The 26917-nt window shown below is 42.6% G+C and overlaps 1 protein-coding gene across 7 annotated transcripts; it reads right to left on the bottom strand.

Annotated features, from left to right (window-relative positions):
• Window positions 1-25781, bottom strand: LOC112218184 (CCR4-NOT transcription complex subunit 2-like). Of its 7 annotated transcripts, none has more exons than XM_042301209.1 (16): window positions 25730-25781; window positions 25503-25601; window positions 23905-24084; window positions 13512-13584; window positions 13081-13225; window positions 12605-12775; window positions 12370-12449; window positions 12050-12175; window positions 8089-8243; window positions 5035-5152; window positions 4715-4871; window positions 4513-4574; window positions 1962-2011; window positions 1724-1824; window positions 1283-1433; window positions 1-575 (listed from the first exon to the last, which is right to left on the bottom strand). In XM_042301209.1, exons 3-16 carry the CDS (start codon window positions 24070-24072, stop codon window positions 489-491), a joined length of 1644 nt encoding a protein of 547 aa, XP_042157143.1. In that variant the 5' UTR covers window positions 24073-24084; window positions 25503-25601; window positions 25730-25781; the 3' UTR covers window positions 1-488. The 7 variants fall into 7 exon arrangements, with proteins under 7 accessions (XP_042157143.1, XP_042157140.1, XP_042157145.1 ...); XM_042301206.1 differs by having other exon boundaries at window positions 8089-8246; window positions 25730-25780; XM_042301211.1 differs by having other exon boundaries at window positions 8089-8213; window positions 25730-25779.
• Window positions 25782-26917: the final 1136 nt, after the last annotated feature.

Here is a 26917-nt window from a genome sequence, read left to right as displayed (position 1 = left end):
CAATCTTTGTGTTCTTTTATTACTAAATAGTGCAACAACGAACATTGCATTTCTTCCGGCCCCTTTCGTTCTCACGTGTGGGATGGTACTTGTTGGTTTAGCCTTCCCCGCCTTTGTCACTTTTTTGTTGATGAAAAAATGTGTCATAACCCTTGTTTTGTCACTGTAAAGTGTGCCGGTATAGTCAGTCTTCTGATTCAGAGGTAAACAAAACACAGACCCTGCTCAACTCCCACCTCAAAAAACAAGGACATTAAAGGAATAAAAACAGAACAAGTGTAGGTGTTTGGGCAGCACATAATTTGGGAAAGGCAGGGCTCAGTTTTCCCCACCCTTATGCAGTGGTGAGGACCTCCTCTGCAGTCATTTTAACCAGATCCTCAAGGAATAAAAACCAGGATGGATGCCTGAGCCACCGCACCTTCCTCAGGCTGGGAGGGAGGGGTGCAGGGACAGCAGTACCCCTGGGGCTATACTGTACTTGGGCCTCAGAAGGCCTGCTGGGCTGGGTTGTAGTTGAAGGTAGACGGGACGTGGGGCCTCTCTTCTAGCTTGTCGTACTCCAGGTGGAACTCCTGAAGGGATTGAGAACACACAATCAGTAATGGAAGACTCCTGCTGAGTTTATATGGCCCGAGTGAGACTACTGATAAAACTACTGAACTACTGGACTACTGAACTAAAAACCCAGTGTGAAATCACCAGTAACCGAGAGATACTGAAGGCCTACCTTGAGCCCCTTTACAAGCCGTTCTTGAGGGTCACAACCAACGTTAAAAACTCTTAAAAGTTCCCAAAACAAAACTAGTACGTAAAGCACGTAACACCATCAAAGGAGATTCATAACTCATGGCATACATCTAAATCTAAAGAGGCACACACAGATAATGCTCTCTCTTAAAGGGATAGTTCGACATTTTGGCAATGAAGCCCTTTATCTACTTCCCCAGAGTCAGAAGAACTCAAGGATACCATTTTTATGTTTCTGCATGCAGTTTGAAGAAAAATGCTAACTAGCGTTAGTGCAATTTCTAACTAGCGTTAGCACAATGACTAGACGTCTATGAAAACAGGTAGCATGCTAACTCTGGTTAGCATTGCACTAACTGTAGTTCGCATTGGCTCACAAAAATACATTTAACTTCTTTCATACTGGACGCTGAGACATACAAATTGTATACTAGAGTTAATCTGACTTTTGGGAAGTAGATTGCCAAAATCTCGGACTATCCCTTTAATGTTTAGTGTATTGATTTAGGGTAGTGGATAGTAAAGCCAATACCTTTACCTTGGCTACCTTCCTCCAGTTAAGACAATCAAAGAAGTAGTAGGTTCCCCTCTCGTAGGTGTTGGTCTTTAGTGTGGGCTCCATACCCGGCGCCCGCGTGATCCACACCCGCTCCTCCTTGTGGTACCGCCAGTCCCGGTTGAAGCTGCACCAACACCAGGCAGGAGAGAAAGAAATCCCATTACTGCACAGTCAAGTCAAAGAAAATACGCACAAATCGCTTATTGATAACAACCTATGGAAAGAACTGTGGTACTTTGGACAACTATTGGAAGAAAACCAAAAAGTGATGCTGGGAGTTGAGGTGATGTAAAATCTCTAAAAAAAATCACTTTTAAGAGGAGTCTAATAATTTATAAATAAAAGATTAGCAAGGCACTAAATACTACAAACTAAGTTAAATGCCTTCAGTAGTAGTTTGGATGTGCTACTTACAGCTCTACTGCTGCCAGGAGCTGAAGCAGGTCTCCTCCGTTCATGTAGTACAGATAGAACAACAGGTCTTCACCGTAACGAGCCAGTTTAATAGCTGCCAGCTGAGAAGAGACATCTTTATCAACACCATCATTCGTTTATCTGATGATGACATTGTGCTTTCTTCAAGAGCATAAGATCAATGCCACATGAAAGGGGGTGTTACACAAACTGATTAGATGACTGATTCATCACCTACCTTGTCCCGTATGTGAATGTTGGTTAAGTACTCAGACGGGACGTGGAAGTCTGAAAGAGAGGCGGCACCAGGGTCACCAAAAGGCTAGGTGCGGAGTGCGGGTGTGTGTGCGTGCGTCTTGGTGGAAAACAGTGGCAATTGTGGCAAATGAGTGGACTATCCTGGTCAAATCAAACTTTGTCACATGCGCCGAATACAACAAGTGTAGATTTTACAGTGAAATGCTTACTTACAAGCCCTTAACCAACAGTGCAGTTCAAGAAGTAGAAATTTCCCAAGAAGACTAAAATAAAAAGTAACACAATACGAATGACGAGGCTATATACAGGGGGCATCGGTACCGAGTCAGTGTGCGGGGGTACTTGCTAGTTGAGATAATCCGTACATGTAGGTGGGGGCGAAATTACTGCATAGGTAACAAACAACCAGCAGTGTACAAAAGGGGGGTCAATGGAAATTGTCCGGTGGCAATTTTATGAATTGTCTTATGGCTTGGTGGTAGAAGCTGTCGAGGAGCCTTTTGGTCCTAGACTTGGTGCTCCGGTACCGCTTGTCGTGCAGGAGCAGGGGGGAAAAAAAGTCTACAACTTGGGTGACTGGAGTCTGACAATTTTATGGGCTTTCCTCTGACACCGCCTAGGTCCTGGATGGCAGGAAGCTTGGCCCCAGTGATGTACTGGGCCGCCGTTCGCACTACCGTCTGTAGCGCCTTACAGTCAGGTGCCCGAGCAGTTGCCATACCAGGCGGTGATGCAACCGGTCAGGATGCTCTCAATGGCGCAGCTGTAGAACCTGAGGATCTGGGGGCCCATGCCAAATCTTTTCAGACTCCTGAGGGGTAAAAGGTTTTGTCGTGCCCTCTTCACGACTGTCTTGGTATGTTTGGACCATGATAGTTCGTTGCTGATGTGAACACCAAGGAACTTGAAACTCTCGAACCGCTGCACTACAACCCATCGATGTTAATGGGGGCCGGTTCGGTCCGTCTTTTCCTGTAGTCCACGATCAGCTCCTTAGTCTTGCTCACACTGAGGGAGAGGTTGTTGTCCTGGCACAACACTGCCAGTTCTCTGACCTCCTCCCTATAGTCTGTCTCATCGTTGTCGGTGATCAGGCCTACCACTGTTGTGTCGTCAGCAAACTTAATGATGGTGTTGGAGTCGTGTTTGGCCACGCAGTCGTGGGGGAACAGGTAATACAGGAGGGGACTAAGTACACACCCCTGAGGGGCCCCAGTGTTAAGGATCAGCATGGCAGATGTGTTGTTGCCTACTCTTACCACCTGGGAGCGGCACTTCAGGAAGTGCAGAGGGAGGTGTTTAGTCCCAGAGTCCTTAACTTAGTGATGAGCTTTGTGGGCATTATGGTGTTGAACGCTGAGCTGTAGTCAATGAACAGCATTCTCACATAGATGTTATTTTTGTCCAGGTGAGAAAGGGCAGTGTGGAGTACAATTGGGATTGCATCATCTGTGTATCTGTTGGGGTTATATGCGAATCGGAGTGGGTCTAGGGTGTCCAGGAGGATGCTGTTGATGTGAGCCATGACCAGCCTTTCAAAGCACTTAATGGCTACCAACTTGAGTGCCACAGGGCAGAGGATAGAATTATGGTCAGATTTGCCAAACGGAGGGTGGGGGAGAGCTTTGTATGCATCTCTGTGTGTGGAGTAAAGGTGGTCTAGGGTTTTTTCCCCCCTGGTTGTTCAAAAATTTGGTAAAACTGAATTAAGTTTGCCTGCATTAAAGTCCCTGGCCACTAGGAGTGTATTTTCTTCATTGCTTATGACCTTATAGAGTTGGTTGAGTGCAGTCTTAGTGCCAGCTTCGCTTTGTGGTGGTAAATAGACGCCTATGAATAATACAGATGAGAACTCTCTTGGTAGATAGTGTGGTCTACAGCTTATCATCAGGCACTCTACCTCAGGTGAGCAATAACTCGAGACTTCTTTAATATTAGACATTCCGCACCAGATGTTATTGACAAAAAGACACACCCCCACCCCTCGTCTTACCAGAGGTAGCTTCTCTGTTCTGCTGGTGCATGGAAAATCCTGCCAGCTCTATATTGTCAGTATCTTCGTTCAGCCACGTCTCGGTGAAACATAAGATGTTCCCGTTTTTAATGTCCCGTTGGTAGGATAATCTTAATCGTAGGTCATCAGTTTTATTTTCCAATAATTGCCTTCCATTGTTCTTGCTAACGTGCAATGGGAGTTACTTGCTTGCCTCCGGATTCTCAGAAGGGTGCCCGATCTGCGGCCTCTTCTCCAGCATCTCTTCTTCGCGCAAAAGGCCTTCTCGTCGCACTCATTAAAGGAAAAAAAGTTTCCTACAGTCCGCGGTGAGTAATCGCTTTTCTGATGTCCAGAAGTTAGCAGTAACATTATGAACACAATAAGTAAAAAAATAAGTTACACAAAACACACAAAAAATGACAAAATAGCACAATTGGTTGGGAGAATGTAAAACGTCAGAAATGTTCTTCGGCGTCTTCTTTGTGTCTGCACAGGTGGATGTGTCTTGGTGTGTGTGGTCAGGATAATATCTTACCAATGTCTTGAGGTCGACACGGTGCTGATGCCCAGGGGGAAGCAAACTTGGGGTACAGGTTTCTGTCAGGAGTGGAAGGGACATGTTACTCTCAAAATGGACTTGACTTAACCACTTTGATGATAAAGAACATCTGACAAAACTTAGATTTTTGAATTATATATCCCCTCAACCTAATTTTGAGACAGGGCAGCCATCTTACTCTGGAGAGTTGAGGTTGAGTCCCAATGTTGTGAGGTCACTTCCCAGCGCCAGGTGCACCATGCCTGGGTCCGTCTCCGCCGCTCGAATAAATGTCAGCAAGCCGATCATTCCAAACTGGTCCGTCACCATTCCCCTGGGAATGTTCGTCACCCGCCCTACAGATTAAGGAAAATCAACACAAAATTATAATCAACAATTAGAGCTTTCCCTCCAGCTAGTGCAAATTTGGACATCACCACTGGCCAACAGTCACGCAGAAACCATCTCAAAACCCACCCAGGTCGAGACCGAGAGGTGTGATTGGTTGAGAAGGCTCACCATCAGGTAACACCTGGATCCCTTTCTTCTGGTTGTTGTTCTGTGCTGAGGTTGTCTTGTCTCCGGGGAACATAGGCCCATCTGCACTGGACGTGCTCTTGCCTGTAGAGTTTAGGTTCTGAACAAAGCAAAAAACAAATGAATTAATAATCATCTTATTTTTAATACATCTATAACCCACATGACATCATGGAACATTGCTTTTAATATAATATCCGCTCTTCTAACTAAATCAAATCAAATTGTATTTGTCACATGTGCCGAAAACAACAGGAACTTACCGTGAAATGCTTACTTACAAGCCCTTAACCAAAAATGCAGTTCAAGAATTTAGAAAATATTTACTAAATTACGAAAAAGTAAACAAAAAGTAACAATAAAATTACATAACAATAGCGAGGCTATATACAGGGGGTACCGAGTCAATGTGCGGGGGTACAGGTTAGTCGAGGTAGCTTGTACATGTCGGTTGGGGTAAAGTGACTATGCATAGATAATAAACAGTGAGTAGCAGCAGTGTAAAAACAAAGGGGGGAGGGGCTCAATGTAAATAGTCCAGGTGGCCATTTGGTTAATTGTTCAGCAGTCTTGTAGCTTGGAGGTAGAAGCTGTTATGGGGCCAATTGGACCTAGACTTGGTGCTCCAGTACCGCTTGCCGTGAGGTAGCAGAGAGTACAGTCTATGACTTAGGTGACTGGTGTCGTTGACAATTTTATGGGCCTTCCTCTGACACCGCCTAGTATACAGGTCCTGGATGGCCGGAAGCTTGGCCTCAGTGATGTATTGGGCCGTACGCACTACCCTCTGTAGTGCCTTACGGTCGGATGCCGAGCCGTTGCCATACCAGGCGATGATGCAACCGGTCAGGATGCTCTCAATGGTGCAGCCATAGAACTTTTTGAGGATCTGGGGACCCATGTCAAATCTCTTCAATCTCCTGAGGGGGAAAGGTGTTGTCGTGCCCTTTTCACGGCTGTCTTGGTGTGTTTGGACCATGATAGTTTGTCGGTAATGTGGATACCAAGAAACTTGAAACTCTCGACTCGCTCCACCACAGCTCTGTTGATGTTAATGGGGGCCTGTTCTGCCATCCTTTTCCTGTAGTCGCATTGAGTGAGAGGAAGTTGTCCTGGCACCACACTGCCAGGTTTCTGCCCTCCTCTCTATAGGCTGTCTCAAGTGGGTATTACAAACTCGGTCAGGGAGAGGTTGAAAATGTCAGTGAAAACACTTCCCGCTCCTTAAAAGCGGCAGCTCTAGAACATTAGTTCGGTACGGATGTTGCCTGTAACCCATGGCTTCTGGTTGGGATATGTACGTACGGCCACTGTGGGGACGACGTCATCAATGCACTCATTGAAGAAGCTGGTGATTGAGGTGGTATAGGTATGGTATTAGGTAAAATGGATTTAAGGTAAAAAACGGATTTAAAGTATGCCTGCATTAAAGTCCCCGGCCACTGTGGGCGCAGCTTCTGGATGAGCATTTACAGCTCGTTGAATGCGGCCTTAGCGCCAGTATTGGTTTGTGGAGGTAAATAGATGGCCACGAATAATATAGATGAGAACTCTCTTGGTAGATAGTGTGGTCTACAGCTTATCATGAGGTACTCTACCTCAGGCGAGCAATACCTTGAGATTTCTTTAATATTAGACATCGCGCACCAGTTGTTATTGACAAATAGACACACACCCCCGCCCCTCGTCTTAATAACAGACGTAGCTGCTCTGTCCTGCCAATGCACGGAAAACCCAGCCAGCTCTATATTATCCGTGTCATCGTTCAGCCACGACTCAGTGAAACATAAGATATTACTGTTTTTAATGTCCCGTTGAGAGGATAGTCGCAACGGTAGATCATCGAGATTGTTTTCCTAACAAGGCACCCCGACCTTCTCCCTCTGTATCTCCGCCTTTTCTTCATACAAATGACGGGGTCTGGGCCTGTTCTCCGGAGCAGTATATCCTTTGCGTCAGACTCATTAAAACCTCTTAAAGATCGGGTGCATTTTTTCAACTTTTTGATAAAAAGCGTGCAAAATTTCAACGTCGTGCTACTCATGCCAGGAATATAGTATATGCATATGATTAGTATGTGTGGATAGAAAACACTCTGAAGTTTATAAAACTGGTTAAATCATGTCTGTGACTATAACAGAACGTGTGTAGCAGGCAAAACCCCAAGGAAAAACTGTTCACAAAAAATATATATATATCCCTCCGCCAGTTCCCTGTATTGTCTATGGCAAGGGAAAATAGATAGCGCCCAGTTTACAGTTCCTACAGCTTCCACACGATGTCGCCAGTCTTGGGAATTGGGTTGAAGTTAATCCTTGGTGAAATGAGAAATAGGCACTTCCTGTCAGAGGGTACACCGTGGGAAGTTATGAAAGAGAGAAAATCGTCCATGATTTCTATTTCTATTGAATACAGATCGCCCCGTGATCAATTTGATCGATTATTAACGTTTACAAATACCTAAAGTTGGATTACAAAAGTAGTTTGAAGTGTTTTGGTAAAGTTTATAGGCAACTTTTTTAATTTAAAAAAATGACGCGTTTTGGAAAGCTGTTTTTTTCTGGATCAGACGGGCTTCATAAATGGACATTTTGGGTATACATGGACGGAATTAATCGAAAAAAAAGAACCAATTGTGATGTTTATGGGACATATTGGAGTGCCAACAAAGAAGCTCGTCAAAGGTAATGCATGTTTTATATTTTATTTCTGCGTTTTGTGTAGCGCCGGCTACGCTAATTCTTTTGTTTACGTCTCGTTCAGGTATTTCGGGGGGGTGCATGCTATCAGATAATAGCTTCTCATGCTTTCGCCGAAAAGCATTTTAAAAATCTGACATGTTGGCTAGATTCACAACGAGTGTAGCTTTAATTGAGTACCCTGCATGTGTGTTTTAATGAAAGTTTGAGTTTTATCGAGTACTATTAGCATTTGGCGCTACGCATTTCCATTTCCTGTTGGCTAGGTGAGACGACAACGACCAAGGAAAACAGACTGACAACCAGGCTAAAGTAAGCCTGTGTCTGTGTTACTCACTGTCTTGCTGTCGTCATTGCTCAACGTGGGGTCCTTGTAGTTGGGACCAGGCAGTGCAGGGAAGTCCTCGTTGTGGATGGAGAAATCCTGCGTCGGCTCATTCGATGGCTTCGTCACCATGCCAACTGATGAGGTCATGAGATGAAGAGAAGAGGCTTCTTAAATAAATCACCACAATGAGAAAGAAGTTTAGCCTTGGCATATATATATATATATATATATATATATATATATATATATATATATATATATACACACACACACACACACACACACATACATACATACATATATATACACTGCTCAAAAAAATAAAGGGAACACTTAAACAACACAATGTAACTCCAAGTCAATCACAGTTCTGTGAAATCAAACTGTCCACTTAGGAAGAAACACTGATTGACAATAAACTTCACATGCTGTTGTGCAAATGGAATAGACAACAGATGGAAATTATAGGCAATTAGCAAGACACCCCCAATAAAGGAGTGGTTCTGCAGGTGGGGACCACAGACCACTTCTCAGTTCCTATGCTTCCTGGCTGATGTTTTGGTCACTTTTGAATGCTGGCGGTGCTTTCACTCTAGTGGTAGCATGAGACGGAGTCTACAACCCACACAAGTGGCTCAGGTAGTGCAGCTCATCCAGGATGGGACATCAATGCGAGCTGTGGCAAGAAGGTTTGCTGTGTCTGTCGGCGTAGTGTCCAGAGCATGGAGGCGCTACCAGGAGACAGGCCAGTACACCAGGAGACGTGGAGGAGGCCAACAACCCAGCAGCAGGACCGCTACCTCCACCTTTGTGCAAGGAGGAGCAGGAGGAGCACTGCCAGAGCCCTGCAAAATGACCTCCAGCAGGCCACAAATGTGCATGTGTCTGCTCAAACGGTCAGAAACAGACTCCATGAGGGTGGTATGAGGGCCCGGCGTCCACAGTTGGGGGTTGTGCTTACAGCCCAACACCGTGCAGTACGTTTTTCATTTGCCAGAGAACACCAAGATTGGCAAATTCGCCACTGGTGCCCTGTGCTCTTCACAGATGAAAGCAGGTTCACACTGAGCACATGTGACAGACGTGAGAGAGTCTGGAGACACCGTGGAGAACGTTCTGCTACCTGCAACATCCTCCAGCATGACCGGTATGGCGGTGGGTCAGTCATGGTGTGGGGTGGCATTTCTTTGGGGGGCCGCACAGCCCTCCATGTGCTCGCCAGAGGTAACCTGACTGCCATTAGGTACCGAGATGAGATCCTCAGACCCCTTGTGAGACCATATGCTGGTGCGGTTGGCACTGGGTTCCTCCTAATGCAAGACAATGCTAGACCTCATGTGGCTGGAGCGTGTCAGCAGTTCCTGCAAGAGGAAGGCATTGATGCTATGGACTGGCCCGCCCGTTCCCCAGACCTGAATCCAATTGAGCACATCTGGGACATCATGTCTCGCTCCATCCACCAACACCACTTTGCACCACACACTGTCCAGGAGTTGGCAGATGCTTTAGTCCAGGTCTGGGAGGAGATCCCTCAGGAGACCATCTGCCACCTCATCAGGAGCATGCCCAGGAGTTGTAGTGAGGTCATACAGGCACGTGGAGGCCACACACACTACTGAGCCTCATTTTGACTTGTTTTAAGGACATTACATCAAAGTTGGATCAGCCTGTAGTGTGGTTTTCCACTTTCATTTTGAGTGTGACTCCAAATCCAGACCTCCATGGGTTGATACATTTGATTTCCATTGATAATGTTTGTGTGATTTTGTTGTCAGCACATTCAACTATGTAAAGAAACAAGTATTTAATAAGAATATTTCATTCATTCAGATCTAGGATGTGTTATTTTAGTGTTCCCTTTATTTTTTTGAGCAGTAATGTATATATATATATATATATATATATATATACATATACACATACACACACACACACACACACACACAGTGGGGCAAAAAAGTATTTAGTCAGCCACCAATTGTGCAAGTTCTCCCACTTAAAAAGATGAGAGGCCTGTAATTTTCATCAAAAGGTACACTTCATCTATGACAGACAAAATTAGGAAAAATAATCCAGAAATCACAATGTAGGATTTTTAATGAATTTATTTGCAAATTATGGTGGAAAATAAGTATTTGGTCAATAACAAAAGTTTCTCAATACTTTATTATATACCCTTTGTTGGCAATGACAGAGGTCAAACGTTTTCTGTAAGTCTTCACAAGGTTTTCACACACTGTTGCTGGTATTTTGGCCCATTCCTCCATGCAGATCTCCTCTAGAGCAGTGATGTTTTGGGGCTGTTGCTGGGCAACACGGACTTTCAACTCCCTCCAAAGATTTTCTATGGGGTTGAGATCTGGAGACTGGCTAGGCCACTCCAGGACCTTGAAATGCTTCTTACGAAGCCACTCCTTCGTTGCCCGGGCGGTGTGTTTGGGATCATTGTCATGCTGAAGGACCCAGCCACGTTTCATCTTCAATGCCCTTGCTGATGGAAGCAGGTTTTCACTCAAAATCTCATGATACATGGCCCCATTCATTCTTTCCTTTACACGGATCAGTCGTCCTGGTCCCTTTGCAGAAAAACACCCCCAAAGCATGATGTTTCCACCCCCATGCTTCACAGTAGGTATGGTGTTCTTTGGATGCAACTCAGCATTCTTTGTCCTCCAAACACGATGAGTTGAGTTTTTACCAAAAAGTTATATTTTGTGACGATATGACATTCTCCCAATCTTCTTCTGGATCATCCAAATGCTCTCTAGCAAACTTCAGACGGGCCAGGACATGTACTGGCTTAAGCAGGGGGACACGTCTGGCACTGCAGGATTTGAGTCCCTGGCGGCGTAGTGTGTTACATGATGGTAGGCTTTGTTACTTTAGTCCCAGCTCTCTGCAGGTCATTCACTATGTCCCCCCGTGTGGTTCTGGGATTTTTGCTCACCGTTCTTGTGATCATTTTGACCCCACGGGGTGAGATCTTGCGTGGAGCCCCAGATCGAGGGAGATTATCAGTGGTCTTGTATGTCTTCCATTTCCTAATAATTGCTCCCACAGTTGATTTCTTCAAACCAAGCTGCTTACCTATTGCAGATTCAGTCTTCCCAGCCTGGTGCAGGTCTACAATTTTGTTTCTGGTGTCCTTTGACAGCTCTTTGGTCTTGGCCATAGTGGAGTTTGGAGTGTGACTGTTTGAGGTTGTGGACAGGTGTCTTTTATACTGATAACAAGTTCAAACAGGTGCCATTAATACAGGTAACGAGTGGAGGACAGAGGAGCCTCTTAAAGAAGAAGTTACAGGTCTGTGAGAGCCAGAAATCTTGCTTGTTTGTAGGTGACCAAATACTTATTTTCCACCATAATTTGCAAATAAATTCATAAAAAATCCTACAATATGATTTCTGGATTTTTTCCCCCCACATTTTGTCTGTCATAGTTGAAGTGTACCTATGATGAAAATTACAGGCCTCTCTCATCTTTTTAAGTGGGAGAACTTGCACAATTGGTGGCTGACTAAATACTTTTTTGCCCCACTGTATGTATGTATGTATGTATGTATGTATGTATGTATGTATGTATGTATGTATGTATGTATGTATGTATGTATGTGTGTATGTATGTATGGGTGTATGTGTGTGTGTATATATACACACACACACACACACACACCATTGGACACGGCCTTTTCCCTTTCTTCATCACATGACTCGCCACTGTTTTGAAGAGAGACAAGTGAACTGAGTATTTACAATGAGAATGTGTCGAGCAGTACTGACTGGCCCACAGTAACGTGATGAGTCCGATGCTTTTTACACATGCACTGCCAAGTGCCTTTAGCATCCAAGCCTAGTGCATTAACAATGAGCCCTTCTTTCTAGTGCACTACGTTGAGCCCTTACAATAGGTAGCCCGCCTAGATTAGCCCACAATTATAATTCCTTACTAGTGTGCTATAAAGACATCTTACCATAGGGGGCCCTTCCAGCTAGTGGGTTGAGTAGCGGCGTTGGGTTTCCGCTTCCTTCCCTCCGGCTCCTGTCTGCTAAAGCAGGGAAGTCGGACAGGTCGAGCCCCGTCACGTTTTCACTACCGTCTGTGAGAGGGAGGGTTAAAGACTTGTAAGGAAGACATATGGGTAGGTAAATGTATGTTACTATTCATGCTGACTGTGTGTCTTATAGATTGTGTGAATGGATAGGAAAGTGAACGTTACAAATACTGATGTATCAATCAATGGCCAGACTGAGCATCAGATAGTTGGTTATTATGAAGTGACACATTACTAACCTGTGCCATTGAAGATGTTGCTTGATAACGAGTTGTTCATCCCAAACGCCTGGTTCCGGTTCATCCCGAATCCTGACATGCTACAGAAATACAGAGGACAACTTTAGCCTCCAACTGGAGCACCTTAATATCTATTTCCAATCATCACAAAAAACGATTGATTTATACTTTTATACAAAGTTGAGAACAGCAGATCTTTCAATTGTATGGCCAGCCAGACCGAGTCACTGTGTACCTGTTGATGGTGAAGGGCTGCCGTGCAGGCTGCTGTTTGGGCATACAGATGATGCTGGGGGAGCTGCGGTTGGGGCTGCCCATGCTGTTGGTCCTGCTGCTGACCATCCCGATGCCCTGGCCCACCTGGGAGTGGTTCAGCATGTTCCTCGAGTTCATCGGCAGGATCCCCCTGCGGAGGACACATCATGGGTTGGAGATAGATGGGAGGACAGAATGGGTTGATATGAAACCAGATGATGATTTTACTAATAAATGTCCTGTCCTGCTCTGCAACCACTGAACTGAACTGACTGGCTAACTAATTAGCAGCAGAATAATGATTCCATGGCATTCAAACACACTGGCTTATGTGTTATATGTCTATCTCCAGAATATCTCAATTCAATGGGCTTTATTGGCATGGGAAACATATGTTTACATTGCCAAAGCTATATCTCTCTCTCCAGCATCTCTGTCTCATCTCTTAAAACACACCTGCTTGGCGAGGGCGGGGTATGGAGGGACATGGTGGGCACCCCCGTGGTGGGGGTGATATGGCTCGGTAGCTGGGTGCCTTGCGTTAAGCTGCGGTTTAACTGAGTGTTGTTTCCCATGCCCCTTATCGAGAAGCCTAGTGCACCTGCAACGCGAGAAATAGAAACAGTAAACATGGGTCTCTCTTACCAACTTCCAAAGTGACCAATAGATTGGATATCTCTTGAAGTAATCTTTTGAGATCAACAAGAAGTGCCTAAGGGAAGAGTGCTGAAGTCTGATTTAAATATACCCAATTCTAAACAGGTATATCGGGTAATTATTTGTAATGATCAAATTGCTCCAGGTATGACTTGACTACCAAATTGTTACAGACAAATGTATTATGGACTTAGTAGGAAAGACCCTGAAAACAGATGCAGTCAGCTTACTCTGTGGGCCGTATAAACTGGCACCAAGCTGGGACAGTTGACCTGATGACGACGGTGAGGGAGACGAGAGCATCTGGAAGAAGAGAAGAGATAAACCACATAATGAGAGGAGGGAGTACTGGAAACAAGAACAGCCAGAGATGACAATGCCTTTATCAATAACACATAACTGCACATTCGGGCAGTTCATATATCATGTTTTACAAATCACACAGGAATTTGGGTATTCAATTTCAAGGATAATAATAACACCATCAATGCTAAGGCACAGACATAAAGTTAGGCATATACACTCCCCTATGTCTTTATTTGGGCGGTGAAGCTAATACGTTTAATTTGGCTCTATATTCCAGCATTTTTTAGATCAAACATTTCATATGAGGTGACAGCACAGAATATCACCTTTTATTTGAGGTTATTTTCATGCATATCTGTCTTACCATTTAGAAAGTAATGTCTCCCCATTTGAAGGTGTCATAAGTATTTTGACAAATTCACTTAAAGTAGTCAAAAGTATAGTATTTGGTCCCATATTCCTATCAAGCAATGAACTTGTTTATCTGCATTTGCAGTTTGTTTTGGTTGTGTTTCAGATTACAGTGCCTTCAGAAAGTATTCACACTGCCTGACTTTTGTGTTACAAATTCTGTAAAAATGGTTGTTGATCATTGCTAGACAACCATGTTCAGGTCTTGCCATAGATTTTCAAGCAGATTTAAGTCGCCACTGAGGAACATTCACTGTCTTCTTGGTAAGCAACTCCAGTGTAGATTTGATCTTGTGTTTTAGGTTTCAACTCCAAGTGTCAGTGTCTGGTGGAAAGCAGACTGAACCAGGTTTTCCTCTAGGATTTTGCCTGTACTTAGCTCCATTCAGTTTCTTTTTTATCCTGAAAAACTCCCCAAACCTTAACGATTACAAGCACACCCATAACATGATGCAGCTACAACTATGCTTGAAAATATGGAGCGTGGTACTGAGTAATGTGTTGTATTTGCCCCAAACATAACACTTTCTATTCAGGACAAAAAGTGAGTCAATTACTTTTAGGGCTGACCCCATTTAGTTGACTGGTCGATTGTTTGGTCGATAAGCTGTTTGTCGACTAAGATTTCTTTAGTCAAGCAGTCGCAAAAATATTTTTTCTTCTTCATGGTGCACAAGACACCTGTCTGATTCACACCTGTTTCAGTGGAGTAATTAATTGTGGAGGCCAAGGTACAAATCTGTCGTTCTGCCCCTGAACAGGCAGTTAACCCACTGTTCCTAGGCCGTCATTCAAATTAAGAATTTGTTCTTAACTGACTTGCCTAGTTTAAAAAAAAAGGTCAAATTAAAAAATTAAAAAAAAATAAAAAACATGTGATACTTAAATTGTACATGGTTATATTATGCAAAAATAATGGTGCAACATTAATAAATATATTATTTTATAACATATGCGCTTTCTCCATTATTGGATAGCGGTCATTGTCCGCGGCTCTGAAACAATCTTCGGTGCGCCATAGAGTTGCTGCCTTTCCCTATGTTGCTATGTGAATAATAGAAAAGTTAACCAGCATATTGGTGTTGAGTACAATGCGGCAGAGGACGCAGCGGGGTAAGTAGAAGAGGAAACAGCCCTTGCCTTAATTGTCTGATAAAATTGAGGAGAGGAAACACCAATTTAATTAGGTCTATAATCAATAGCCTAACTGTTAAATGTGCCTGGCTTTATAAATCATCCATATATACAGTCTATCTGGAAATTATTCAGACCCCTTGACTTATTCCACATTTTGTTACATTACAGCCTTATTCTAAAATGTATTAAATCGTTTTTTCCCCTCATCAACCTACAGACAATACTTTTATTTATTTAACCTTTATTTAACTAGGCAAGTCAGTTAAGAACAAATTCTTATTTACAATGACGGCCTACCAAATGGCAAAAGGCCTCATGCGGGGACGGGGACTTGGGATTAAAAACAAATACAATATCACAACAAAACAAAACACACATCACAACAAGAGAGACAACACAACACTACATTAAGAGACCTAAGACAACAACATAGCAAAACATGACAACACAGCATGGTAGCAATACAAAACATGGTACAAACATTATTGGGCACAGTCGACAGCACAAAGGTCAAGAAGGTAGAGACAATACATCACACAAAGCAGCCACAACTGTCAGTAAGAGTGTCCATGATCGTTTTTGAATGAAGAGATTGAGATAAAACGGTCCAGTTTGAGTGTTTGTTGCAGCTCTTTCCCGTCGCTAGCTGCAGCGAACTGAAAAGAGGAGCGAACCAGGGATGTGTGTGCTTTGGGGACCTTTAACAGAATGTGACTGGCAGAACGGGTGTTGTATGTGGAGGATGAGGGCTGCAGTAGATCTCTCAGATAGGGGGGAGTGAGGCCTAAGAGGGTTTTATAAATAAGCATCAACCAGTGGGTCTTGCAATGGGTATACAGAGTTGACAAGTATACAGAGTAGAGTGCATTGATGTGTCCTATAAGGAGCATTGGTAGCTAATGTGATGGCCAAATGGTAAAGAACATCTAGCCACTTGAGAGCACCCTTACCTACCGATCTATAAAATATGTCTCCGTAATCTAGCATGGGTAGGATGGTCACCTGGATCAGGATTAGTTTGGCAGCTGGGGTGAAAGAGGAGCGTTTGCGATACAGGAAACCAAGTCTAGATTTAACTTTAGCCTGCAGCTTTGATATGTGCTGAGAGAAGGACAGTGCACAGCCTAGCCATACTCCCAAGTACATGTATGAGGTGACTACCTCAAGCTCTAAACCCTCAGAGGTAGTAATCACAATAGTGGGGAGAGGGGCATTCAGGGCCATCTGTGTATAAGACTATCATCTGCATATAAATGGGTGAGAGAGCGTTCTACTGCCTGAGCTATGTTGTTGATGTAAATTGAGAAGAGCGTGGGGCCTAGGATTGAGCCTTGGGGTACCCGGTGACAGGCCGTGGCTGAGACAGCAGATTTTCTGACTTTATATACTGCACTCTTTGAGAGGTAGTTAGCAAACCAGGCCAAAGACCCCTCAGAGACACCAATAGTCCTTAGCCGGCCCACAAGAATGGAATGGTCTACCATATCAAAAGCTTTGGCCAAGTCAATAAAAATAGCAGCACAATATTGCTTAGAATCAAGGGCAATTGTGACATCATTGAGGACCTTTAAGGTTGCAGTGACACATCCATAACCTGACCGGTAATCCGATTGCATACCAGAGAGAATACTACAGACATCAAGAAAGCCAGTCAGTTAATTATTGACAAGTTTTTCCAACACTTTTGATAAACAGCGCGAAATAGAAATAGGCCTATAACAGTTAGGATCAGCTTGATCTCCCCCTTCAAATACAAGACAAACTGTGGCTGCCTTCCAAGCAGTGGGAACATCCCCAGAAAGGAGAGACAGGTTAAAAAGGTTGGCGATAGGCATGGCAGGGGCAGCAACCTTAAAGAAGAAAGGGTCTAAACCATATGACCCAGATGTTTTTTGGGGTCAAGTTTAAGGAGCTCCTTTAGCACCTCAGACTCAGTGACCGCCTGCAGGGAGGAACTTTGAAGCGGGGCAGGGGGAAAAGAGGGAGGAGCATCGGGATAGTTGCATTAGAAGGGGTGGGAGGTTAGGAATTGTTGGACGGGCAAGGAGGCATGGCTGAGTCAAATAGGAATCCTGACTTAATGAAATGGTGATTAAAGAGCTCAGCCATGTGCTTCTTGTCAGTAACAACCACATCCTCAATATGAAGGGACATGGGCAGCTGTGAGGAGCAGGGTAGCCTAGTGGTTAGAGCGTTGGACTAGTAACCAAAAGGTTGCAAGTTCGAATCCCCAAGCTGACAAGGTACAAATCTGTCGTTCTGCCCCTGAACAGGCAGTTAACCCACTGTTCCTAGGCCGTCATTGAAAATAAGAATTTGTTCTTAACTGACTTGCCTAGTAAAATAAAGGTAAAATTAAAAATAAAATAAAATAATTCAGGTCTTTAACTGTTTTCCAGAACTTCTTGGGGTTTTACCCACAGAGAGAGAACTGCTCCTTAAAGTAACTAACTTTGGCCTTCCGGATAGCCTGAGAGCACCTATTTCTCATTTGCCTGAATGATACCCAGTCAGCCTGAGTATGCATGTGCTGAGCCTTTGGCCAAATACAATTCTTGAGGTGGAGTAACTTTGCAAGACCACGGTCGAACCAGGGGCTGAACCTGTTTTAATTCTCATTTTCTTTATGGGTGCGTGTTTGTTAACAGTACCACTGAAAATATCAAAAAAGAAGGTCCAAGCGTCTTCGACAGAATGGATCAAGCTGATTCTATACCATATTACAGAGGCCAGTTCACGAAGGAAGGCTTACTCATTAAAGACAAACCAGGACAGGTCGTTTCACTGACCAGCCATTACGAACACAGGCTGTAAAACAGTGATCACAAACAGTTTAAGAACACCTACTCATTCCTGGGTTTTTCTTTATTGTTACTATTTTCTACATTGTAGAATAATAGTGAAGACATCAAAACTATGAAATAACACATTTGGAATCATGTAGTAAGCAAAAAAGTGTTAAACAAATCAAGAGCGTGCAAAGCTGTCATCAAGGCAAAGGGTGGCTATTTGAAGAAACTAAAATATAAAATATATTTTGATTTGTTTCACACCTGTTTGGTTACTACATGATTCCATGTGTTATTTCATAGTTTCATACAACGTAGAAAATAGTAAAAATAAAGAAAAACCCTTGAATGAGTAGGTGTTCTAAAACTTTTGATGGTCGTGTATATCAATCAAATTATATGCCTATTGCATTCCATTCATTTTCAGCTATTTAAATCAAATACAAGCTACAATTTCACTATCTAGATGTTAGTCCTATTAATAGGCCTTCAATATATATCAATTGAATGATGTGCACATTACATTCTATTAATTTTAGGCTACTTGAATCAAATACAAGCTACAATTTCTTTATCAAGATGTTGGTCCTAGATTAATAACTTGTATATAAATCGAATGATATGCCCATTGAATTCCCTTGCATTTCATAAATGTTATCATTTTTCATCCCTTAGGATTGTAAAACATGTTGGGGGACCAAACAACAAATGGTTGAAATGGTTTTGGAGTCCCGGCCATAAGACGGGTATTGATTGACGATCGAGAACACAATCATTTAGATCGGTCATGGCAGGTCATCAATGTTCTGCAATTGGTCAATGTGGCACGTTAGCCTGTGGCCGACTTCATTGATATCCTATCTGGGGAAAACTGTGTGAGTGTCGTCAGTCAAGCCTGTTTTATGACTTTTAACGGGACAGATTCTCTTTCACAAACCCATCGACTCTGAGCTAACTAAAAATCTAAAAATTAACATGGACAGTGTACTGCAGGACAAGTACAAAGCACCAGCACTACAGGTACTGTTGTCAAAGGCCTGCCTACTTGACCCCCGGTACAAAGGCCGTGTGGGAGATGGCTTGGATGGCACGAAAGATGCCCTCCTTCAGGAGATGTTGGCCCTCGGGGAAGTTGATGGAGGTAGCACCTGTCGTACAGCTGGAGATGGGGATGACTGTGCACAGCCCCCGGCTAAGAAGATTTAATCTTGGTGATCATCTCAGAGATGAAACTGGCCCTGAAAGCTCCCCAATACCCTTGAGAGTGATTGCCGACACCGAGAAGACTCGCTACAGTTGAAGTCGGAAATTTACAAACACCTAAGCCAAATACGTTTAAATTCAGTTTTTCATAATTCCTGACATTTAATCCTATACAAATTCACTGTCCTAGGTCAGTTAGGATCACTACTTTATTTGAAGAATGTGAAATGTCAGAATAATAGTGGAGAGAATGATTTATTTCAGCTTTTATTTCTCCCATCACATTCCCAGTGGGTCAGGAGTTTACATACACTCAATTAGTATTTGGTAGCATTGCCTTGAAATTGTTCAACTTGGGTCAAACGTTTCAGGTAGCCTTCCACAAGCTTCCCACAATAAGTTGGGTGAATTTTGGCCCATTCCTCCTGAAAGAGCTGGTGTAACTGAGTCAGGTTAGTAGGTCTCGCACACGCTTTTTCAGTTCTGTCCACAAATTTTCTATGGGATTGAGGTCAGGGTTTTGTGATGGCTACTTTAATACCTTAAGTTTGTTGTCCTTACGCCATTTTGCAACAACATTGGAAGTATGCTTGGAGTCAATGTCCATTTGGAAGACCCATTTGCAAGCTTTAACTTCCTGGCTGATGTCTTGAGATGTTGCTTCAATATATCCACATAATTTTCTTTCCTCATGATGCCATCAATTTTGTGAAGTGCACCAGTCCCTCCTGCAGCAAAGCACCCCCACAACATGATGCTGCCACCCCCGTTCTTCACGGTTGGGATGGTGTTCTTCGGCTTGCAAGCCTCACTGTTTTCCCTCCAAACATAACGATGATCATTATGGCCAAACAGTTCTATTTTTGTTTCATCAGACCAGAGGACATTTCTCCAAAAAGTACAATCTTTGTCCCCATGTGCAGTTGCAAACCGTAGTCTGGCTTTTTTATGGAGGTTTTGGAGCAGTGGCTTCTTCCTTGCTGAGAGGCCCTTCAGGTTGTCGATAAAGGACTCGTTTTACTGTGGATATAGATACTTCTGTACCCGTTTCCTCCAGCATCTTCACAAGGTCCTTTGCTGTTGTTCTGGGATTGATTTGCACTTTGCCAACCAAAGTACATTCATCTCTAGGAGACAGAACACGTATCCTTCCTGAGCGGTATGACAGCTGTGTGGTCCCATGGTGTTTATACTTGGGTACTACTGTTTGTACAGATGAACGTGGTACCTTCAGGCGTTTGGAAATTGCTCCCAAGGGTCAACCAGACTTGTGGATGACTACAATTTTTTTCTGGGGTCTTAGCTGATTTCTTTTGATTTTCCCATGATGTCATGCAAAGAGGCACTGAGTTTGAAGGTAGGCCTTGAAATACATCCACAGGTACACCAATTGACTAAAATGATGTAAATTAGCCTAGCAGAAGCTTCTAAAGCCATGACAATTTTCTGGAATTTTCCAAGCTGTTTAAAGGCACAGTCAACTTAGTGTATGTAAACTTCTGACCCACTGGAATTGTGATACAGTGAATTATGTGATACAGTGAAGTGAAATAATCTGTCTGTAAACAATTGTTGGAAAAATTACTTGTCATTCACAAAGTAGATGTCCTAACCGCCTTGCCAAAACTGTAATTTGCAAACAAGAAATTTGTGGAGTGGTTGAAAAACTAGTTTTAATGACTCCAACCTAAGTGTTTGTAAACAGAAGAGAAGGAACCGAACACATCTGCTGACCCCATCATGGTGGCGGGATAACCACTGTCGTTTTCCTTTATTGGCTCTGCTTGCTAAAAAGTAGATGTGCATTTGTGCTACCAGCACTGCGTCAGATAGGGTGTTCAGCACAGCAGGGAACATAGGTACCTCTCTACGGTCTTCACTGAAGCCCGACATAGTAAACATGCTGGTGTTTCTTAATCAGAACCTTAGAGCCTAACTTTGGCGAGTGCTATAGCCTATGATAGTGAACTGAAACAATAGCCGTTATCGTCAACAAGCACCTTAAACTTTGAGCCCGATACTTTTATTATTTTTATTTACATAATTAGAAGTGTCTTATTTATTCCTCGTGCGTGTTCCCCATTCAAACGGGGAAAAAGAGAATATACAAACATTCCAATATGAAAGCCTAAGTAGCCTACAGGCACTATTTGTCACAATGCTTGTTTTTGTTGCATTCAGAAAAAATAAAAACAATAAACAAAATTGTGTATGCTAAATCATAACAGCTTAATCATTATATAATGGTGATGTTTAGCCTGCCCAATTTCACACATACAGCGGGGCAAAAAAGTATTTAGTCAGCCACCAATTGTGCAAGTTCTCCCACTTAAAAAGATGAGAGAGGCCTGCAATTTTCATCATAGGTACACTTCAACTATGACAGACAAAATGAGAAAAAAAAATCCAGAAAATCACATTGTAGGATTTTTTATTTCTTTATTTGCAAATTATGGTGGAAAATAAGTATTAGTCATAGTGACCATCGGGTTCTTGGCCACCTCCCTGATCAAGGCCATTCTCCCCCGATTGCTCAGTTTGGCTGGCCGGCCAGCTCCAGGAAGAGTCTTGGTGTTTCCAAAATTCTTTCATTTAAGAATGATGGAGGCCACTGTGTTCTTGGGGACCTTCAATGCTGCATAAATGTTTTGGCACCCTTCCCTTGCCTCGCCACAATCCTGTCTCAGAGCTCTACAGACACTTCCTTTCGACCTCAAGGCTTGGTTTTTGCTTTGCCATGCAGTGTCAACTGTGGGACCTTATATAGACAAGTGTGTGCATTGTCTATAAAAATGTCTAAACACTTGTTTTCGCTTTGTCATTATGTGGTCTTGTAACTTAGTTAGGCTTATACTTCAATATATATGCTAATTTATCAATCAATCATTCATTTGTTAATGTCATCACACAGTTATTCATCGTCAGTGAAAATATTGTAATCTAACAGCACCTGTGTCACTCATAATACTCACAAAATGATTGCTCCTATACCCTCCTTTTTCTGAACATAAATATAAAGGCAACATAAAGTGTTGGTCCCATGTTTCATGAGTTGAAATAAAAGATCCCAGAAATGATCCATACACGCAAAAATTGTATTTCTCTAAAATGTGTTTATATCTTTGTTCGTGAGCATTTCTCCTTTCCAAAATAATCCATCCACCTGACAGGTGTGGCATATCAAGAACCCGATTAAACAGCAAGATCATTACACAGGTACAAAAATGTTCAGCTGTGTCACACAACACAATGTCACAGATGTCTCAAGTTTTGAGGGAGCGTGCAATTGACTACCTGCCACCCCAGTTTCACGTAAAGACTGCAAGGGTTGAGGGAATAGGTGATGTTTTTCCTCAACAAATTAGTGATTTCAATTAACAGAACTTTTCAGTCAGAGAAACAAGAAACGAAATGGCTAAAAAGATGTTGCTGCTTCAGCACAAACAGTGTGATAAACATAGCTGTGCTGTGGTGCCTTTTCACTGAATCAGGGAGGAGAGAGACAACGTATGCCAATCACTCACTATAAAAAAAAATATTTTTTTTTAATATTTTTTTTATTACACAGCGTGGCCATCAGATTCCCTCGAGTCATTTGTGTCATAATTATTTAATCAAACAGTGCACTTAAAGCATCAGACAATCTCAAGGCATATAGTTGATTTTATTCAAACACATAGGGTGTGTCTATATATTGAAAAACATACGTTTAAAAATTGACAAACAGACGACCAATATTTTTTTGATCATTAGGGACATCCCTATTTGCTTTGTCACATTTTTGCAGTATTACTTTAGTGCCTTGTTGCAAACAGGATGCATGTTTTGGAATCTTTTTTAATTCTGTACAGGCTTCCTTCTTTTCACACTGTCTATTAGGTTAGTATTGTTGAGTAACTACAATGTTGTTGATCCATCCTCAGTTCTCTCCTATCACAGCCATTAAACTCTGTAACTGTTTTAAAATCACTACTGGCCTCATGGTGAAATCTCTGAGCAGTTTCCTTCTTCTCCCGCAACTGAGTTAGGAATGACACCTGTATCTTTGTAGTGACTGGGTGTTTTGATACACGACCTAAAGTGTAATGAATAGCTTCACTATGCTCAAAGGGATATTCAATGTCTGCTTTAACTGCGATGCAGTTACATATCAGGATATTATTTTTGACGACATAGCGTTTCGTATCATTGTGACAGTATCGCAATATTATTTTTTGCTCTAGTTGGCTGTACCTGCACCAAAACTCCAGGATCTTTCCTTCACAGCGTGTTCTCCATCTTCTTTTTAAATAGGGAGACTATGTTTTCAGCCCTTTTATTTCCATGACTGATCAAAACTCGTTTTTCTCATGGCTCTTTTGTCCCTCTGCAGCAGACATACAGTATGGTAAGCAATATGCTTGGAACATTTAAAAAAAAAAAAAAAAAAAAAAAATCACAGTATTGAATAGCAATACATCTAGAATCATAACACATATCGTACCGGCACCTAGGTATCGTGACAATTTCATATAATCAGGGCCCTGGCAAAACAGACATGTGTGAAAATACCCTCAAATCAAAGGTGACATCTGTCCTGTCTCGACATATGAAACATTTGATCTCAATTCCAAAACGCTGGAGTATAGAGCCACATTAAATGTTTTAGCTTCGCAGTCCAAATAAACACAGAGGGTAGTGTAGGATAATGGAGTAACCTAAATCGCACTAAATATGACAAATATGCATAAACAGATTGAAATTATAGAAGAAACGTGTGAAAATGTTTTGTACTTACTTCAAGTTCAAAGGGAGCTGTACTAGGGACGTGTGATCGAGCAGACAGAGCGCTTAAGTCTTTGTCCGACCTATGTGAGAACGGCAACGGCTGGCTGTAGTACATGCCCTCATCAGGGTAGTCACTTTCGACCCCCTCTACAAACTTCTTTCTCGTAGCACTGAACATTCCGTTTGTCACCTGCAGAAGTGAGATGAAAGAAGAGGTTTTACTATTTCAACTCCAAAAAGGCTTTCTCAACCAGCATGCCTGCATCCATTTATTGACAAAACATTGTTCATATCAGATTTTTTTAAACTATCATGGACAGGACTGGAGTGAAACACAACAGTTATGCAGGAGCCTACAGTTAGTATGATGACGATGATCTACTAGACTTTCAGTTTCAACTACTCCAACCTCACCACCAGACAACTACACGCCCACACACATTGCACAATGTGCTCATACAGTGTGCCTTACAGCAAAACAATTACAATCACTTTTAAAAAGTGTTGATTTTCCACTATTTCATTGCATTGGTCAACATACAAAAACTGTGTGCATCCGTGCAACATTGCCTCAGCACAATTCAACAAGTTCACAACCGATTCCAGTTATTGTCCACACCAAATTTTCCTTCAATCTAAGAACCCTCTGATACTTTCTCACCTTCTGAACATGGAAACATAGCTATTCATATTTAAATGACCCTACACACATTCATTATTTCCACATTGAATGGGGTCATCTCTGACACTGGTGTCAAAACTAGGAAGATGCGTGTTGTGCTAGCAAGATGCGTGCTGCCAGTTTAGTAGTGGAGCCTCAGGGGGAAGAGTATCAACATGAACATGCCACATTATATTTAGTGTAACTTAGTTGGCTAACTAGCTAAACAGCCACCCACTCTCGCGTGACTGGATACATTGGTTGTTTATCCTTTGGCTTCAGCATGTTATGGCTAACAAAGTTAGGTAGCTAATCAAGACAGAAATATCTAAATAGCTATCTAACCTATCAAGTTAAGCGAGCAGAATCGAGGGACGCAAAAAATATGGACCGGTTGCAGGAGAGATAACTCTCGAGAAACGAAGGGGTCCGGCAAGGTGGCTTGGTGTGCCGGTGTAATGCAATGGAATTTGAGTCATGCATGTGGGTCACAGTCCTCAGACAAGCGAGCTAGCTAACGCTATAGCTATCAACTAGCTAACGTTAGTAACGCCAGTTGATTGTTTATGTCCTAGCTAGCTAAATTGAGCTAACTAGCTACCAATACAGCGTGAGTCTGATTATAAGTTTGCTTCAACAACTAGCCGTGACAACCCTTGTCAGGCAGTATGTTTGCCCATAGGTAGTGATGTGCAGGTTGGGCCTACTTTGCCTCCTATCCACCTCCCAATCCCAGTAGCTACCTCTCGGTCTCAATTCACGCTAGCGGCCACACAGATAAAAACAGAAGACCTTTCGAATTGAAATCCACGAACCGGTCCAAAACATACCGAACAGCAAGGACTACAAAGATGAATGTGTTGTGATGTAACGATTTGATTCGGACCAAACGGGTTTATATTTGGGTGGGGGGGAGGGTGGAAATAAAAAAAACAAAAAAAACTCACCGCATTAATTTCCCTTCTGCTCGTAGATCCAAGATGGCTGTGTATTCTACAATCGAGAGTCCTGGGTGAATAGCCTTTACCCTCTGACCTCTCTGCAACCTAATCATTTCCGCACACAAATTATGAACGTTCTACTAATGTGGGTACAACGTGGCTAAAACTCAGAATGTATTTGTATAGTCAGCTATGTTGTTTTTGTAGTTACATATATTGTTGTGGGAACTCACCTCACTAATCTGTAGTAGACCATGATCAGTGCATCAACAAACTCAGTAGGTAAACAAAACAAGCCACTCCCACTTTGGTCTTCAAAACATAGAGGTTTGGCAATGAACCCTCGGAATGATATCACAGTAGTAGTAGCCTAGATATATGGTATCACCATATCATATTGATATGTGTCACTCACTAGCTACGAATCACCGTCACCTATGCCATTAAAGGATTTAAAAAGTGTTGCCTGCTTTAAAATGTTATAAATACAAATAAGTGGCTAGACAACAAAATTCAGCCACAAGGCAGATTTTTGTCAGAGCTTGTGTGCCAGAACATAATTTGATTTTTTAATATATATTTTTAATCTAAGTAGGCAAGTAAGTTAAGAACAAACGCTTATTTACAATGACGGTCTACCGTGGCCAAACCCAGACGACGCTGGGCCAATTGTGCACCACCCTATGGGACTCACAATCACAGCCGGACGTGATGCAGTCTGGATTCAAACCAGGGACTGTAGTGACACCTCTTGCACTGAGATGCAGTGCCTTAGACCACTGCGCCACTCAGGAGCCCAATGACAATTTGTACACTGCAAATTGACCACAACTAAGCCCCCCCCCCAAAAAAAAAATATTATGATATTGGAAAATAACAATCATTTCATGCCTTGCTTACATTGAGACACGATCATGTCTATTTTTTGGTGGGAATACTTGGAAACAGATGTTCTATTTTTTTTTAAATACTTTACTGAAGTCCTGGTGATCTTCTTTTTAACCCAAAAGGAAATTCAAGTTACTTATTTTTTTGTAAACTTTTTGGGGCCAAAAAAATCACTTACTGGCCGGTTGTTGCCAACCCCTCTTTTAAAGCATCTGCCAGTATTCTTATTGTTCATCATCATTCCATTGTTCTATCTATGTGGTATGCATGACACATTGTATCAACTCATCTGTGCTATAGGCCTATCGGTTAAGAGCATATTGGATAACAAATGTTGTCCTCTCCAATATATCTACAGTATTACATTCTATGGAGGGACCACCATATTGCCCACATTTTCTCCTTCTTCAGTCAGTACTGCATTTCTGCCTGTCAGAAGCCACCAGATGAAGAGTAATGTGCTGCATAGAGGAGGGTTGGAGATAGAATTTCATCAGTGTACAACATAAAACAAAATCCAGAATAGAGCCGTT

The sequence above is a fragment of the Oncorhynchus tshawytscha genome, linkage group LG19, assembly GCF_018296145.1.
Source record: "Oncorhynchus tshawytscha isolate Ot180627B linkage group LG19, Otsh_v2.0, whole genome shotgun sequence".
NCBI classification, from domain to species: domain Eukaryota; kingdom Metazoa; phylum Chordata; class Actinopteri; order Salmoniformes; family Salmonidae; genus Oncorhynchus; species Oncorhynchus tshawytscha.
This window is presented reverse-complemented; position numbering and strand designations above follow the sequence as displayed.